Consider the following 15,813-nt stretch of genomic DNA (forward strand, 5'->3'; position numbering starts at 1 on the left):
TGGAGTACTTTTTTATTTATTTCAAAGTAGAATAATGGACATCCACAGCCCACATAGCCTATCGTGAGGCGGTGCATACACATAGTCACGTATAAATACATATTTTCAAGAGGGTTAGACACTATTACATTGTATTTTTAGTGTTCTTAAAAGGCAGGCCATGCTCTTGCTCTTTTATATCTTTGGCACAAATATAAGAATGCATGGAACCCGGACCAATTAATGCTATAACAGGAACATCAGATAGCATAAATGTACCCATAAATGTCAGTAGCAGCGTGATCCTCTTGAGACCGAATGGCAGTGTCAGGGGCTCTCTGCTCTGGCCTGGGAATGGTTCCTGTTGTCGGTCTCTGTCCCATGGATTTCTTGTGCGGCAGGTGCTAACCTCATCGCAGATGCTACTTGCTTCCTTGGGCAATCTCTAAAGAAATGGTCCGTCAACCCACATCGATAACATGCTCCAGTCATTCTTCGACACTCGCCCATATGGCATTTCCCACAATGCATGCATGCAGGGTATCTGTTAAGTGCTGAGTTTCTACTTCCCCTGAAATCTCTAAATCTTTTTCCCGTATATTGGGATGCCGGGTGGGAAGATTCTGCAGCCCTTTTGCCCCGACTCTTAGCATTTCTTTCAGCTTCTTCTTCTGCCTTTAACCGCTCAACAGCCTGTGTGAAGTGAAATAATTTAGTTAAATCCGAGGTCTCTATTCCCAGCAATGCCAGTTGAATGCTACTGTTCAATCCTCTTTTGAATCTACGACACATGTCTTTGCGTGTTGAAACTATATCCCGTGCATATCTTGCGAGAGGATGAAACTCAGTCTCGTATTGTAGGACTGACATACTCCCCTGAACCAAGTGTAGAAATTCCTCTCGCCTATCCTCCAAGTATAGCGCCCCAATATAACGTTCGGTGAACTTCTCCCGGAAGAATTCCCATGTCACTGTTCCGGCAACCGCGACCTGGATAACATCTTTCCACCACCTGTAAGCCTCATCTCTCAGTAGTGCTACCGCGCACAGTAATTTCTCCTCTGCCGAATATGGCATAAAAGTGAAAATTCTCTCTACTTGTTCCAACCAGTAATCGGCCTTAGCTGGGTCATCGTCAAGCCTTCCCCTGAACTGCTCAGGTCCAATTTCATATAATGTTTTCAAAATTGATGACCGTCTAGTCTGTCGTAAAGCGGTTGCCAAAGTCTGCACAATTGCCTCCAACCCTGGAATTCGGATAGGGGCTGCGGGAATCTCCTCAGACTGAGAAACTATATCACTAGAGGCTTCATCGTTTGACATCTCGATATCTGATGAAGAATCATAAATCATAATTGCATCATGTCACAAGTCACAGACATTTCGAATCATATGCGGCATGCTCCTATTACTCAATTCCCGCCTAGAATTTTCATGAACCTCAGGAGTGTTGACAGCTGTGGTTTGGGATCATAAATGTTTTTACTGCCTACCGGAAGTTGACAGCTTCTGACAATTATTTTCTAAATTTATAAACATAGCAACATCATTTAAATCATGCCCAATTGCCCAATATAGTAATCATCAAGAATTAGCCTCCAAAGCATTTAAACTAAGATCAACCTCAAAGCTTACTAGCCAAATTTTCGAACATAATTCATACTTAATTAATCATGCATGATTCATTTTAGCAAGAATCGACCCAAAACATCCTCATTGAATGCCTCAAAGTTTTCGGCTCCTCCAGCATTCTCCACACCTTAGGATTTCTTCATTTTCATGCTCAATTCACCATTAACAACAAATTCGAAACCTAAATTAGGCAATTAGAATAACACCCATCAACATTCAAGTAACAGAAACTATGATACTTAGGATTCCACCAACCTAAAATTAAAATTCCTACTTTCTCTCCCACAAATTTCACTTGTAGAAGGTAGTGTAGAGATAGAATTTCTGCCTCAATTTGAGGAGTCTCTTGAACATCAAACCTGGAAAATTGGAAATGACCCTTCACTCTTCTATGATCACTTTTTTCAATCTAACAACAGTCAATGAGGTGTCGAAATTTCATGGAATTTTAACAGTATTAATTTGGGCTTATTTTATCAGCAATAGTTATTGGGCCGATAAATAAAAGCCCAATGAAATATGATAACGAAAAAATTGTAATTACCGACGTGGCACAACTCAATACGCGAAACCATATTGTAGTGGGACCCGCCTGGAGATTTCCCACCATCAAAAATAACAGAAGTACCGACGATACACCACAAAGCAAAACTACGGCTTTGAAATAGTGTATGGCTTCCATCACCACTTCTTCTGCTGCAAATGCCGTTGCCAAATTCCCACTTCCATTTCCCTCGCCGAGGAATTCGCCGCAGTCCATTTCTCTTCCGCGCCGAGCTCGATCCTGCGCCGGCGTCTGTGCTTCGCTGTCCGCGGCGGCTCCCCCGCTGTCTAAGCCCGATGATTTGGTAGAGAACATTCTGTCCAAGGTAGATTTCTTTAATCAAACGGATCTCTGTATTTCGAATTTTCTTTTGTTGGCGAGGTTATGTTTTGTCAATTGTGTATCTTGCTTGAGCTGTGCGGTATGAATATTGGGGTGGGAGGGTGAAATTGGGGGACATGAACGTCACTCAATTAGGGATTTTAAGTTTTCTTTAGTCAATTAAGGTATCGGAAGGGGTAATTTGCTTTCTTTACTGTAGCTCTTGTTTAGATCTAAATTCCTTTTACTTAACAATTGAGATTCCTATCTTTTATATTGTTGCCTGCACATACTTAAGCTTAAGCAGCAAGTGTTCATCACCTAAATGTCCTTGGCGTTTCCTAGGTTTTTGTTGAAAACTATTCATTGTTTGGCATTTCCACTTTGAGGAGCACAGAATAAAATACAGTTGTGGTTTGGGTGTTTACATCTTCTTTACATTTTCCTCAATCTTGGTACACAAGGCTATATTTTCCATGAATGTTATGCATTTGTATCGAGGAGACTTGATTCTTAGCCATGAAACATTATGTCTACCACGTATATGTCTATGAAGAAAGATATGTATGCGTTTGTTTTCGACGGAAGTGAAACTGAGATTCATCATTTGCTGACTAGGTAGTGCAAACAGATAGAGGAGTTCTGCTGGCAGGCAATGAACACCAAAAGGTCGCCGAAGTAGCTGATGAACTGCAGAAGTTTTGCGTCAGTGAGCCGGTCAAGTGTCCCCTCATATTTGGAGGTGAATACTGCTGCTAGTTACTGTTGTTTATGACTTAAGATGGAGACTATATATGTTGCATTATATGTTTCCAAAAGCTAACCAGTGTTGTTTTGTTAAATCCTTGCAACAGAGTGGGACGTTGTGTATTGTTCAAATCCCACATCCCCTGGTGGTGGATACCGGAGTGCATTAGGCCGGCTCGTGTTCAAGACCAAGGAGATGATTCAGGTGGTCGAGGCCCCTGACATTGTGAGGAATCGAGTATCCTTCTCTCTCTTGGGCTTCATTGATGGAGAAGTCTCGTTAAAGGGTAATTTCCCTTCTCCCTCCATTAACTGTTTTGAGTGTTGATCTTGATTGGGTGTGGGGTGGCAGGGAAACTGACGGCGTTGGATGACAAATGGATACAAGTAGTGTTCGAGGCACCTGAGCTCAAGGTTGGTGGAGCTGAGTTCAGATATGGCGGCGAGAGTGAAGTGAAGCTCCAAATCACATACGTAGATGACAAAATCAGATTAGGGAAAGGCTCCAGAGGCTCTCTATTTGTCTTCAAGAGATTGACATGAGACTATGTTTCTTGTAATCATCTCATTGATTTGTATTGAGAATGAGAGACCATGGAAATGTGAATAATACAACCTTTGTTATAAGAATGAGGAGATTGTGAAAAATACATGAACTTAGTTTTGAAGTACAGAATGGTGAAGTATAGTAGTTAACCAGGCCCCACTTTAGGGATGTCATAGTGCTCACTCAGATTAGCCAAATACTGATTAAATTCCTCGATGCGATCACGGTGAGACTTCTTAGCAGCCTCCGCAAGTCTCTTCAGCTCGATCTTTTGTCGCTGTTCCATGTAGCGTCTTTCTGCTGGAGTCAAGCGCTCGTCCTCTCCTCCATTTCCATCCCAATACGTGTCATGCGAAGATACCAAGGCGTTGTTTTCATCTGCACCACAAATTATACAAACACCTCTCAGCCACATTCAGCTTCTGCTAGTTGATTCCATTTAGAGAACTAACGAAACAAGAAAAGGACCAGACAGAAACATGACTAGTTGAACTATCTAATCCAGAGGTGAAGAATATTGTGGTAAACCTGTCAACTGGTCGTGGCCAGCAGCATGATACGATAGGATATATCGCTCTTTGTGCTTCCGTTTCTTTTTTATAGCTGCGTTCCTCACATCCAAAGCTTTTCCCTTCAGCCTCAGCTTGCCAGCAACAACATTTTCATAAGCTGACATCTCTTTTCTCCTAATCTTGACATGTTTGACAACATTGAGGTTTTTTTAGCTCAAACTTATGAAAATTGATTCAGTGTACAAAATCACAGGACAACTTGATTTTAGCTGTAATTTCACTATCATATTTAGCTGATATGGTGGCCAATGTATACTTGTTGCAGTGGCATGACTAGTTTACACACACACACACTGATGTATATATATGTCTATGCAAAACAAGTAATAAAAGATTATTTTTTTTCTAAGTCTGCAATCTCTAACTGAAGCTATAAACAACTGCTCTTGAATATATTCCATAATATGCTTTGCAGAATTAATAAAGAATTCACTTAATTAATCATTCAAGTTTTGACTTTGAGATGGCACAGCATCTCTCTTCCCAGCACATCACATTATCCATATCTTTCATTCAACAATTTCTTCAATCTGTCAACATATAAACAATTCATTATCTGCTAATATACAACAGAGCAAACACATTCACAGCTTATATTCAAGTTCTTTCGCATTCAGATTTTCGAAACAAAATCACAAAAAAAAGGAGAAAAAAAAAAAAGCAAACTTGATCAACAAATATAAGTATTCAGAAATACAAATCCGCGGAAATCCTAATGCCACAATAGAGGATAGCAAGAAATTGATGGCGTACCTGAATCTTTGAACCGACAGAAATTCACAATCTACGCAGAGAAGATCCAGGCGTCTCGCGAAGCTTCTCCCCTTCTCCACACTCTTTTAAAATTGACGTAATTATGAATGCGAACGCGACATCTATATAGTACTAAGCGGAGGAGTTTTTCGTCATTTCATCTACTTTCTTTTTTCGCCCTTTTGTTTTGGTTGAAATAGAAGAATCTGGTATGTTCCTTTTCTAGGCATCGAAATTTCAAATTTTGGGTGATTTATGGAGAATTGAATCAACTTCCCAATCTCAAAATCTCATGTTGAATTTGTGAAATTTGTTTGAAATGAGCGCTGCCGATTCGAATCCTGACGGGAATAAGGTATCGGATTCAGCTCGTTGTTGATGAGTATACTGAGAAGCTCAAGCATTAATGTTCAATCGAAGCCGGGATTTAATCAATCCTGCTTCCGCCGCCGCCGCCGCCTACTTCCGCCCATTCATCCACATTCAGGCGCGGAATCTCGTCAATGTGAAGCTCAAGTGGGTAAAAGACGCCTCTCTCGATCCCGTAGTCTCCGGCAGCGTTCATCTCAAAGCTACTTGTACCCTAATTTCTCTCATCGCCTCCGCCCCCAATCTCTCCCTCCCCATCCACCGCCTCTCCCGCCACCGCCGCCACCTCAACCTCCCTTCCGACCTCAAACTCTCCACCTTCATCCGTCGTTACCCCAACATTTTCCACGAATTTCACCTCCCCGATTCCAGCGGCACCCCTGTTCCGTGGTACCGATTATCGCCCGAAGCTTCGGATGTTCGTTCTCAACAACTGCGTGTTGTGTGTGAGGATTGCCACGTGGATATCTTGAACAGGCTCCGGAAACTGCTTATGCTCACAAGGGAGAGATTGCTCCCTCTCCAGACAATCGATCAGCTGTGGTGGGATTTAGGGTTGCCACTCGATTTCGAGGATAAGTTCATCCGTAAGCATCCGGATTTGTTTTCATACGTGAGGCTTCCCGATGATCGCGTGGGATTGCAACTGCTAGCTTGGGATGATCGCTTGGCATTGTCGAATTTGGAATCAAGAAGCTCGATTAGTTTGAGAAATAACGAGCCCTTGTCGTTTCCCATTGGATTCACGAGGGGCTTTGGGCTGAAGAGGAAGTGTATGGAGTGGCTGCACGAGTGGCAGAAGCTGCCTTACACCAGCCCTTACGCAGACGCGTCTCATCTGGATCCGAGGACTGATGTGGCCGAGAAGAGGCTTGTTGGAGTGTTTCATGAGCTCCTCCATCTCACAATACACAAGAAGATTGAGAGGAAGAACGTGAGCAACCTTCGGGCGCCTCTGGCCATGCCTCAGAAGTTCACCAAGGCGTTTGAAAGGCATCCGGAGATCTTCTACATTTCGAAGAAGGGGGCGACGCAGACTGTGGTGCTGAGAGAGGGGTACGAGCGCGGACAGCTGGTTGAGAAGCACCCACTGGCTGATATTCGGGATAAGTACGCGAGCATGATGAAGAGTGGATTTTTGGATAGAAGTCGGGGATTGTACAAGAGGGAGAGGAAGGGTTGTGAGGATGAAGTGGCGCGGGTTCCTCTTGGTAGCAGAAGAAGTAGGTTTGAGTTCGAGTTCGAATCTGAATCAGAAGCAGGTTGTAATGAGCTTTTAGAATATGAATCTGATGAAACTGGTTAGGAGTTGTAGTACTCTGCCCATAGCATCCTGATTTTGTAGGAAACTTGTCATGATATTCTTGTATGTTCAACACAATTTTTATTGATGTTATAACAGTATTTGTTTGTGCATAAGTCCTTGTTTTGTGAAATAAGAATACTACTGCTATCAAATGAAAAAAGAAAGATACACTTTGCAAATAATCACCAGATTCTCGCACTTCACTACAACACCCCAGATTACATTGCAATTAAACAGCTCATAGCCGTTCCAATCTCCAGTTCGTTATTCTGTTATCCGGTTATTGATTTAGCTGAAGCCGACTCTAGTTATAAACGTTGAACGTTTTCTTCTTCTTTTTACAACGCTTCTTCACTTTCTTCTTTAACTTCGAAATTCCGCAGCTTCTTCTTAGCTGCTTGTTTCAGCTTTTCTTTGATTTTTTTCCGAGTACCTACTCAGCCTACTCCTCAATCTCATTCATTTGGATATGCAAAAGGGTGAGAATGGAATCAGCTATCTTCGCCACCGTTAAAATCCCTCTCCCTTCTTCAGGTTAACTCCTTTGCTCAATTTTCCGCCATTACTTTCTTCATCGCACATTTTCTTATCATCATCTCATCAGGTAACTGTTGCAAGTGCGCGGCCCAATCTGTGGTAAATCCTTGCTTCTCAATTTCAAAATTTTATGTGGAATTTCTTAAGCTATGTTGAATTTGTGAAGTTCCCAATTTCCAAAATTTTTGTGTTGAATTCGTGGTGAATTTCCCTGCGCTTTTATATTTGTTTGAAGAGAGCGCTGCCGATTCGGATTCTGACGGTTGGGAAGAAGAGGTCGGCGGGGATTCAGCTCGTGGTTGACGAATATACTGAGAAGCTCAAGCATTATTGCCCTGTTCAAGATGTTCGAATCAAGTCCAACCCTAAAAATGCTCGGTTTGTTTAACTCATTGACTTCTTAACAATACAGAAAATGCAATTCGAGTAAATTTTCTGTTTCCTTGTGCTGATAAACCCGATAAATTATTACATTTGATAATTGGGTTGTTGACACTACAGAGTTTACAAATATTTAAGGGCTTTTATTCCAGGTTAAAATAAAATGCAGTATGATTTCATAATGTTATTTCTTAAAGTGCAGATCTTGAAAGGGTATGCAGTATACTTCTTACAATTGTATTATTTCCCTTTCACAGTGACTCAACGGTTCAGATTGAACATGAGGATATGGCTGTGATGGGACTCATCAAGTCCAATGAATGGGTAGACCTCTGTGGTGAACCTGTTTCTAGTTGCATTTTTATAGTAGTTTTTTCTTCTTGTAAAGATCTTGTCCCGATTGGAGGATAGTTTCAATACTATCTGTTCTTATAATGTGTCATTCATGTTAGTATTTCGCAGTTCTCGTCTTATTTTTTCTCATCATGTGGATCTAGGTTGTGATGTTGGATGAGCGTGGACGTGATGTGAGTTCAGAGCAAATGGCGTCTCTAATTGCAGATGCTGGAAATACAGTATGTGACTACAATTAATTCTCACTTATTTTTGTATTCTACGAGGGAGAGAAAGCCTTAGTCCTTTGTATGATTTGAATGATCCAATCTATGAATTTCCATGCTCGTTTTCAGCAACCACTAGGTGTACTCACATCTGAGAGTGAAGCCTATGTGCATATTAAAACGCAGACAAAATAGATGTAGGGAAAGGAAACCGGTAGATAGGCTTCACTCATCTTGTATTGAATCCGGTATCTGCTAGCTACGATGTATATACTGAGTTCCTGATTGCAATAGGGGGCTTCAAGCATACTGTTCTGTGTTGGTGGGCCATACGGGCATGGAAAGCAATTGAGAGAGAGAGCTGATGTATCGATCCGGTTATCATCTTTGGTCTTAAATCATGAAATTGCACTGGTTGTGTTGGCAGAGCAGCTCTACAGGCGAGAAACATATCAGTCAAACTCCATAGTTCCCCGTGTTTAGATGGTTTCACCTCTTTATGAATTATGTTATGGTTTACAGGGCTTGGACTATTCTCAAAGGCCAGAAGTACCACCATTAGATACTAGTTCGTCTTTGCTCTGTCAAGCAAGTTGGATTTGGAAATCATACTGTAGTTAAATTGGTCTTTTAAGCCATTGAAGATGAATAGAACTTACACCATAAAGTCAGAAAGCTTCTGATAGTAGTGCTTCTTGTGATGTTGGATGGCTCTGCTGCAGTTACTAGATGGTTGCAGTTCCAAACGTTTCAAATCCTATAACGGGATGGAGGTTCGAGCTTATTTTTGTTGTAAGGTTAGTTAGCTGACGTAAAGCAGGAGAGATTTGTGTGATATAATCTGTCCCTAATCCTACAGCTGAAGGATATAGAGGCGAGAACCTTGACATCATTAAGGTGATATTCTATGGTGTATTTGTGTTAAGTGAACCTCTGCAATTTTATTGTACATTTATTGAATTTGGTTTTAATTTTTGATGTATACATTTTCTTTTGAGTTTTAATATGGGCTTTAATAACTGCACTTATGTTTTTCTCTGTTTTACGTTTGAAGAATTTTTATGCGTGTTCAGTTTTTATGCGTCTGTGTGTTCAATGCAAATAAATCAAATATGGCTTGTGGTTGTGAGATTAAATATAAGTGGTGGAGAATTTGAAATTATTTCATTAAGGCTAAAAGAAAAACAATATGGTAAGCTACATGCAGCCAAAAGATAGATTGGCCGATGCTTTCTTCTTCTGTATTAAAAAACTAAGAGATAATAAAAGAACTACAATAGCCTAGAAATGCTACTGCCTTGGTTAGAGAAATGTTCTCATCTTCTTCTATCAAGAACTACGAATCCATGGTGATTGCTCCAGCCAAAGCATTCACTTTTTTCAGTGGCGAATCCAAGGTGACTGCACCGAGCGACGTCTTCATTTTCACTGGCGTCAAACTCAACAACTTGTTTTCCTTTGGCACACCGCCAAGTTCCAGAAGCACCTTCCTCACCTCGTTTGCTAACTCAATAACGTAGTCATCTTCATGACCTGTTCCAGTGTATTCACCCAATCAACAACTCTACTAATATATCTTGTCTTATTAAATATCAAGTTGTACAAGTATAATTTTTACCAATATTAAACATGGCCTTCTCCAGCAAGAAAAGGTAGTCCCTGTTGTTGCCAAAGGGGCCAAAGGCCGTAGCAATTTGCCTGGCCATCTCCTCCAAAGGGGCCGGCCCTAAATAGTACTTGTTCGATATTTTGTCAGGGGTCGATGTGAACCTGCAAATTCACAAAGCAAACACCTTTCAGCAAAAAAGATCCAAGAATTTGAGATTCAGATGCTAATTGGTAGCAATGAATTGTCAAAGTACTCACGCTATCACACCAGTTACAAAGGGTTGTTCAGAATCATCACCCTCCTGCAGTTAAAGAAAACCAAAGATCAATTGATGAGTTTCAATTTTGGGACTTAACAAACAAAAAGGAGATTGAATTGAAAAACATTGCTTACTTTGTAGAAATCAACCAAAGTTTTCCGGTCATACTCGCATTCTCTTCGCTCGAGATACTGATACAACATTTCAATTAATTACCGTGAGTAATCGACATACTGTAAAATGTAAATTAAACATATAATCATTGAAAAGAAGTAATACCGCCATCGCCGCCTTTTCCTTCTCCGGCCCACCACGAACGCAATATGCTGCACCCCACTGTAGAAAGAATCAAAACTGAATATTACTACTTTCATACAAAAAAACGCGCGAAAATTGGAAAGGGGCAACAAATTAGGGAAGAAATTAAAAAATTTCTCGACTTACGCAAATCGCTCCTTCATTTTCTTCCAAGGTGCAAGTTCTAGCAGGGTGCTCGGGCGTACCTCTATGATCAATGCAAGCTGAAATGCATCAAATTAGGCATATGAGTTCACAATCATAGAAATGAATTCCGCTGTTTAGGTTAAAATCAGTCAACTTCGAAGCGATTTCGAAATGAAATATCACAATCAGGGGAAAATGCATCACCTAAATCGAAGACACGTCGGTAGTCCTTTACAAACCCTATCACTTTCTCATCGACTTCGAAGCCAGGGTTCCACACCAACGAACCGTATCCGAAAACCCAGAAAACCATCGCGTTTAAGCTCGGAGAGACAGAAAAAACCTGCGCAGCGAAGAAATCGACGATTAATTCAAATCCACGACCATCATTCCAAAACCTAGAAGCTAAGAGGGAAAATGCAACGCACAAGGCAGAAATTGAGAGCAGCGGCGGCGGGATTTGGGGCAAAACCGCGAGTAAAACCTTGGTAGAGCAGAGAGAGAAGGTGTGGTGTTGAAAGCTTTAGGATTTAGGAATTATTCTGTGGATTTCTCTCTCTCTCTGTTAGATTACAGAGATTGTTTGGTGGATTTTAGGTGGGAGACAATGGTGAAATTAAGGGGGCGATGTGCGAGCTATTTATAGCACTCGCAAAACCGCGTTTGTGAAAATAGAATGTTTGGATGTATGTGGATGGCATGATTGATACATGCATACATACAATTGCACAAATCTTGGAACTTGGAATTAAGCTCACTTTATTCTATCCATTTTATTTCTTTATTTTGCCACTAATTAAATGATTTTTTCATCGTTTAAAAATTGAAAATAAATATTATTTTAATGGAGTGTAACTGCTTATTAAGTGGATTGAAACGAACATAACTGAATATGGATATTAAATCGTCGTGACATGGCTGAAAAATAAGAATACAAATGTCATAATAACAGAATAAAATTTAGATAAGCTCAAAGTCTTACTTATGATACTTTTCCCTACTTAAAGTTGTAGAATTTTCTTCAAATTTTTTCCACTAGTGATAATTCTAATTTTCGTGATTTCCGAAAATTAAGGGATATGTCCATTTTAATTGAATGTGAATTTTACTTAATTATACTGATTAATCTTTTAATAATATAAAAAATACTAATTTCGATAAATTACTTTGAAAATTTTGATAATACTAAAGCAATTTTGACAAAATATGTAGTCAGTTTAGTTTATTAAATTTTAATCAAAGTTAAAACAATTTTTAAGTTACATTTATTTATTATATTTGGCGTTGACGTTTCAAGTGGGAGATATGTCCAGGTTCATTGAACCTGGACGTTTCTTACAGTTAGTGGGATGTTGTCTTGAAGGACCAGCATTTATAGTGCGTGGACGATGTTTTGAATAAAATTTAATTACCAACATTCATTGAACTTGGACGCTTTACGCTCAATTAGAAACTGTGTAACTGTATTTATGTGCACAGTTATTGTTTTATTTTTCATGAGATCAAATTTATTATGTCCACATTTCATATATCTTGATTTTGTTGACTAAATGTTATACTGACTTATGTACAATAGGGACAATAGCTCTGAGAAAACTGTATTCTGGCATTCACATGTCAATCACAATTTATCGATTAATGAAATAAATGTAGAGTTTACAAATTAATGAATGAAACAAATTTAACATTGTACAATTGTAGTATGCAAATATTTCAACTACTTTTATTGTGTACTAAGATGCATCATGTGCATTTAATTTTGTGGTATTTTGAGACGAGTGTCTTCTTTACTATAATGATAGTTATAGATTTACATGAAATATTTTAAGAATAATCAACATAATTTGTATGAAATATTTTAAGAATGATCAACATAATTTGCATGGAATATTTTAAATAATCAACATAATTGGCATGAAATATTTTAAGAATAATCAACAAAATTTGCATGAAATATTTTAAGGATAATCGACATAATTTGCATGAAACAAAACATAATTTGCATGAAATATAAGAATAATACACCTTAATTAAATTTGCATAAAAACAACTAGATTAGGAAAAATGAATTTCAGTTTAACATTAATAAATTTGATTCCGTGATTCTAGGGATCAGTTGTTAATTGATTTATCTCAACATAAATCAATATATGACGTATAGGTACAGTTATAAAAAAAGTAGAACCCTGTAACTAGAACATAGAAAATCATTTTTCAAAGGGTTTTATGGTATAGAAACATTACACCGAAAATCTTTTTTCATAAATTATACTAGTACAATATTGTTTACATAGGGAGTCTGCTAATTAATGACCACAGTTTTAGACTCATTTAAACTCATTTTGTTTTATAAATAAGTATTCTATGTAATAGTTTTTTTTTTCTCAAATAAGTGTACCATTAAAAAAATTGTTAGTGTAATTATGACATTTTTCATGTAGTAATACATTTTCAAACTTGATAATCATGTATATATGTATTTATTATAGTAGAATCATTTTACCGGTGATATCATTGCTTATATGAGTTGGAGTGTTAATTAAACTAGTATCTAACTCACGTGCGATGCACGGTTCAATTAATTTTATGGAAACTAATTAATATATCACTTTATCATCACTCGAATTTGAAAACTAAAAAACTAAACTTGTAAAAAACTTAACATCTACAAAATATTTACAATATGCATATATATAGACTGCATATGTATTTGTTCTAAAGTTTTCATTCTACTTTTTTCTCTTCTAGAATTCTCTACTCTTTTCTTATATATTCTATTTATTCCTAAATATTTCTATTATAAATTATCTTCAAATTTTAATTACAAAAATCAATTATTTATTTGAACACATTCCGTACAATAAAAATACTAAAATAAGAAGACGATGAAACACTACTCAGTTGACAAAACATTTTTTCTCAATTCAATAGGTTAGGAATTCAGATCATCACGAGAATTAATAGGAAATCTTTATTGATCATTTTTTTCTGGAAAATATATAAAAGATGTGGATTAAGTAGGTTTAAGATGGTTTTCTCAATTTCATATACAATTATACTTCCGCAAGTTACAATTTGTATATTTAATACTCCTATAACTTTTTTTATTAAATAGATGTATGAATATAGCAATAATTAAGTATAAAAATAAAATTATAATATAGTAAAATTAATCACAACTAATAACTATAATGTCAATCTAGAGTAATTTAAGTAAAATGTTAAAATCAATTATGCAATTAGTATAATATTTAAAATTATATTAAAACAACAAAAACACATATATTGATTAAAACGTTTTTGGATATAAAAAGAACAATCTTATTCAAACAATACACAGTTAAATTTAATGTCTAACACCATCGATATGAAATTATTAATATACAATTTATAATGTTCAAAATATGGAAGCCATTGTCATAGAAAAATATAATAAATATAATCTACCTTCATATTTTATCAATTTCAAAGATCTACTCCGTCTGTCCGCTATTAAATGTCTCATTTTTCCTTTTTTGTCCGTCTGCCAATAAATGTCTCATTTCACTTTTACCATAATTGTTAAGTGTACCCTACATTCCACTAACTCATTTCACTCACATTTTATTACAAAACCAATATATAAAAGTAAGTCTCACATTCCACCAACTTTTCTACCCACTTTACTTCATAAAGTCAAATAATTTCTTAAAATCCTTGTCGGTCAAATATGAGACATTTAATGGCGGACGGAGGCAGTAATTTATTAAATTAAATAATAAATTCATCACATTAATCCAAGTCATCACATAAATCCATAAGAATTTGTATATCATATATGTCTCATAAAAAAATAATCATGTAAACCCTTCACCTATATAATTGGGTCAACTAATTAAAAAATGTATTGTTAACAAACAATTTATTAGATATAGTGACTTATTCATGTTTTATTAAAACATTACCCTCCGACTTCTCTTTGTACTCCAATACATCTCTACCTTATTATTTTTCCCAACATCTTTTATCCGCCTCCATTTAGCTCGGGTGCCCTTCTTCATCACCAGTTATCATCTCCTGCACCTTTCTTGTCCTGCACCGGAGCAATCTATTCCATAAGCCAATTTTTCACCATCTATATGTAATAATTTCAAACAAAAATCAACTACATACCCTACATTACAACTTTTGCTATTTCGTTGACTTAGGTGCTCTTTTTGCATGAAATCTGTTGTCGTTTCTTTTATAAATTATGGCAAATGACATATTGTTACCCTACATTACAACTTTTGCCATTTCGTTGACTTAGGTGCTCTTTTTGTATGAAATCTGTTGCCGTTTCTTTTATAAATTATGGCAAATGACATATTGTTCAAAAAAATAGCTAAATGATTCAGATACTTTTAGTCGACATTAATTTATAATTTAGTGGATATTAATTTATAGTTATACCAAATTAATGGCATTAACATCCTCCATTTGACTACATAGTATATAAATCTGTTGCCGTCTCCTTTATAAATTATGGCAAGTGACATATTGTTAAAAAAAATAGCTAAATGATTCAGATACTTTTAGCCGACATTAATTTATAGTTTAGTAGATATTAATTTATAGTTATACCAAATTAATGGCATTAACATCCTTCATTTGACTGCATAGCTATACATTTAATGGCATTAACATTTCACATGGCTACATAAATTATAAATATAACTTATTAAGTAATATTTATAATTATTCCCAAAATTTATGCATATTCAAAATATTGCCCAAAACTCGGCTTTTATATATGTATAGATAGATAATGTAAAATAAGGAATACAATATTCTCTCTTATATATATGCAGGAAACACACTATATAAAGGAATGAAATTAGTACGCAAATTGAATCAATAATTCAATACAGAATACGAAAATCATACTATTCACTTATTATACCTATAATTTTACGGTTACAAATCTTTTTACATTCTATACATGGGTAAATCTTTTAATTATATTAATTGTATGATTCTAAAACCGTTTCCAATTTACACAAATAATAGTTGTACATACGTTTTTTGACCAAAGTCAAGATTGACATTGAATTTCTTATTTCTCTAATAGTTGGATACTTGATTCTTGCTGTACCAGAAGAGTTGCAGTTGATATTTACAAACATTATTTTACAACTATATGCCAAAGTTGACTCATTAAGTCATTTACGAACTTTGGAGTTTAATTATGCGCGTTACAGCTTTTAATCAACTTTTTCACGTTTTGACTTTGAA

General features: G+C 36.8%; 6 protein-coding genes across 10 annotated transcripts; 3 read left to right on the forward strand and 3 right to left on the reverse strand.

Moving 5' to 3' along the window:
* Positions 1 to 4: 4 nt before the first annotated feature.
* LOC125211932 lies at positions 5 to 1,990 on the reverse strand. Its single transcript, XM_048111897.1, has 2 exons — positions 1,867 to 1,990; positions 5 to 1,310 (listed from the first exon to the last, which is right to left on the reverse strand). Exon 2 carries the CDS (start codon positions 1,300 to 1,302, stop codon positions 307 to 309), a length of 996 nt encoding a protein of 331 aa, XP_047967854.1. The 5' UTR covers positions 1,303 to 1,310; positions 1,867 to 1,990; the 3' UTR covers positions 5 to 306.
* Positions 1,991 to 2,259: 269 nt separating this feature from the next.
* LOC125216341 (probable plastid-lipid-associated protein 8, chloroplastic) lies at positions 2,260 to 3,853 on the forward strand. Its single transcript, XM_048118031.1, has 4 exons — positions 2,260 to 2,480; positions 3,095 to 3,218; positions 3,331 to 3,510; positions 3,576 to 3,853. Exons 1-4 carry the CDS (start codon positions 2,283 to 2,285, stop codon positions 3,764 to 3,766), a joined length of 693 nt encoding a protein of 230 aa, XP_047973988.1. The 5' UTR covers positions 2,260 to 2,282; the 3' UTR covers positions 3,767 to 3,853.
* On the reverse strand, positions 3,825 to 5,186 carry LOC125216342 (protein FAM32A-like). 2 transcript variants are annotated; one of them, XM_048118032.1, is made up of 3 exons: positions 5,096 to 5,186; positions 4,299 to 4,461; positions 3,825 to 4,148 (listed from the first exon to the last, which is right to left on the reverse strand). In XM_048118032.1, the coding sequence occupies exons 2-3, from the start codon at positions 4,444 to 4,446 to the stop codon at positions 3,916 to 3,918; spliced, it is 381 nt and encodes a 126-aa protein (XP_047973989.1). In that variant the 5' UTR covers positions 4,447 to 4,461; positions 5,096 to 5,186; the 3' UTR covers positions 3,825 to 3,915. The 2 variants fall into 2 exon arrangements, with proteins under 2 accessions (XP_047973989.1, XP_047973990.1); XM_048118033.1 differs by having other exon boundaries at positions 4,299 to 4,872.
* Positions 5,187 to 5,334: 148 nt separating this feature from the next.
* LOC125215693 (protein WHAT'S THIS FACTOR 9, mitochondrial) lies at positions 5,335 to 6,880 on the forward strand. The gene has a single exon (XM_048117195.1). The coding sequence runs from the start codon at positions 5,502 to 5,504 to the stop codon at positions 6,768 to 6,770; it is 1,269 nt and encodes a 422-aa protein (XP_047973152.1). The 5' UTR covers positions 5,335 to 5,501; the 3' UTR covers positions 6,771 to 6,880.
* A 65-nt stretch (positions 6,881 to 6,945) lies between these two features.
* LOC125215694 (putative RNA methyltransferase At5g10620) lies at positions 6,946 to 9,230 on the forward strand. Of its 4 annotated transcripts, XR_007175297.1 has the most exons (9): positions 6,946 to 7,304; positions 7,375 to 7,406; positions 7,543 to 7,685; positions 7,946 to 8,012; positions 8,186 to 8,263; positions 8,543 to 8,688; positions 8,771 to 8,816; positions 8,971 to 9,021; positions 9,108 to 9,230. XR_007175297.1 is itself a non-coding variant. In XM_048117198.1 (8 exons), exons 1-7 carry the CDS (start codon positions 7,256 to 7,258, stop codon positions 8,808 to 8,810), a joined length of 555 nt encoding a protein of 184 aa, XP_047973155.1. In that variant the 5' UTR covers positions 6,946 to 7,255; the 3' UTR covers positions 8,811 to 8,816; positions 8,971 to 9,230. The 4 variants fall into 4 exon arrangements, 2 of the variants coding, with proteins under 2 accessions (XP_047973155.1, XP_047973153.1); XR_007175296.1 differs by having other exon boundaries at positions 8,771 to 9,021; XM_048117198.1 differs by having other exon boundaries at positions 8,971 to 9,230.
* A 160-nt stretch (positions 9,231 to 9,390) lies between these two features.
* LOC125211910 (gamma-glutamylcyclotransferase 2-1-like) lies at positions 9,391 to 11,179 on the reverse strand. Its single transcript, XM_048111871.1, has 8 exons — positions 10,989 to 11,179; positions 10,765 to 10,903; positions 10,561 to 10,637; positions 10,396 to 10,452; positions 10,251 to 10,307; positions 10,115 to 10,158; positions 9,867 to 10,018; positions 9,391 to 9,781 (listed from the first exon to the last, which is right to left on the reverse strand). The coding sequence occupies exons 2-8, from the start codon at positions 10,871 to 10,873 to the stop codon at positions 9,585 to 9,587; spliced, it is 693 nt and encodes a 230-aa protein (XP_047967828.1). The 5' UTR covers positions 10,874 to 10,903; positions 10,989 to 11,179; the 3' UTR covers positions 9,391 to 9,584.
* Positions 11,180 to 15,813: the final 4,634 nt, after the last annotated feature.

The sequence above is a fragment of the Salvia hispanica genome, chromosome 3 (assembly GCF_023119035.1).
Source record: "Salvia hispanica cultivar TCC Black 2014 chromosome 3, UniMelb_Shisp_WGS_1.0, whole genome shotgun sequence".
Lineage (NCBI taxonomy): Eukaryota > Viridiplantae > Streptophyta > Magnoliopsida > Lamiales > Lamiaceae > Salvia > Salvia hispanica.

Coding starts and splice junctions, on each gene's coding strand:
- LOC125211932 (XM_048111897.1), bottom strand. CDS start 1,302: ATGTCAAACGATGAAGCCTCTAGTGATATAGTTTCTCAGTCTGAGGAG.
- LOC125216341 (XM_048118031.1), top strand. CDS start 2,283: ATGGCTTCCATCACCACTTCTTCTGCTGCAAATGCCGTTGCCAAATTC. Junction 3,219..3,330: donor GTGTCCCCTCATATTTGGAG/GTGAATACTGCT, acceptor TCCTTGCAACAG/AGTGGGACGTTGTGTATTGT. Junction 3,511..3,575: donor TGGAGAAGTCTCGTTAAAGG/GTAATTTCCCTT, acceptor GTGGGGTGGCAG/GGAAACTGACGGCGTTGGAT.
- LOC125216342 (XM_048118032.1), bottom strand. CDS start 4,446: ATGTCAGCTTATGAAAATGTTGTTGCTGGCAAGCTGAGGCTGAAGGGA. Junction 4,149..4,298: donor TGGCCACGACCAGTTGACAG/GTTTACCACAAT, acceptor TTTGTGGTGCAG/ATGAAAACAACGCCTTGGTA.
- LOC125215693 (XM_048117195.1), top strand. CDS start 5,502: ATGTTCAATCGAAGCCGGGATTTAATCAATCCTGCTTCCGCCGCCGCC.
- LOC125215694 (XM_048117196.1), top strand. CDS start 7,256: ATGGAATCAGCTATCTTCGCCACCGTTAAAATCCCTCTCCCTTCTTCA. Junction 7,686..7,945: donor TCCAACCCTAAAAATGCTCG/GTTTGTTTAACT, acceptor TCCCTTTCACAG/TGACTCAACGGTTCAGATTG. Junction 8,264..8,542: donor TTGCAGATGCTGGAAATACA/GTATGTGACTAC, acceptor TGATTGCAATAG/GGGGCTTCAAGCATACTGTT.
- LOC125211910 (XM_048111871.1), bottom strand. CDS start 10,873: ATGGTTTTCTGGGTTTTCGGATACGGTTCGTTGGTGTGGAACCCTGGC. Junction 10,308..10,395: donor AGGAAAAGGCGGCGATGGCG/GTATTACTTCTT, acceptor ATGTTGTATCAG/TATCTCGAGCGAAGAGAATG. Junction 10,159..10,250: donor CTTTGGTTGATTTCTACAAA/GTAAGCAATGTT, acceptor CTTTAACTGCAG/GAGGGTGATGATTCTGAACA.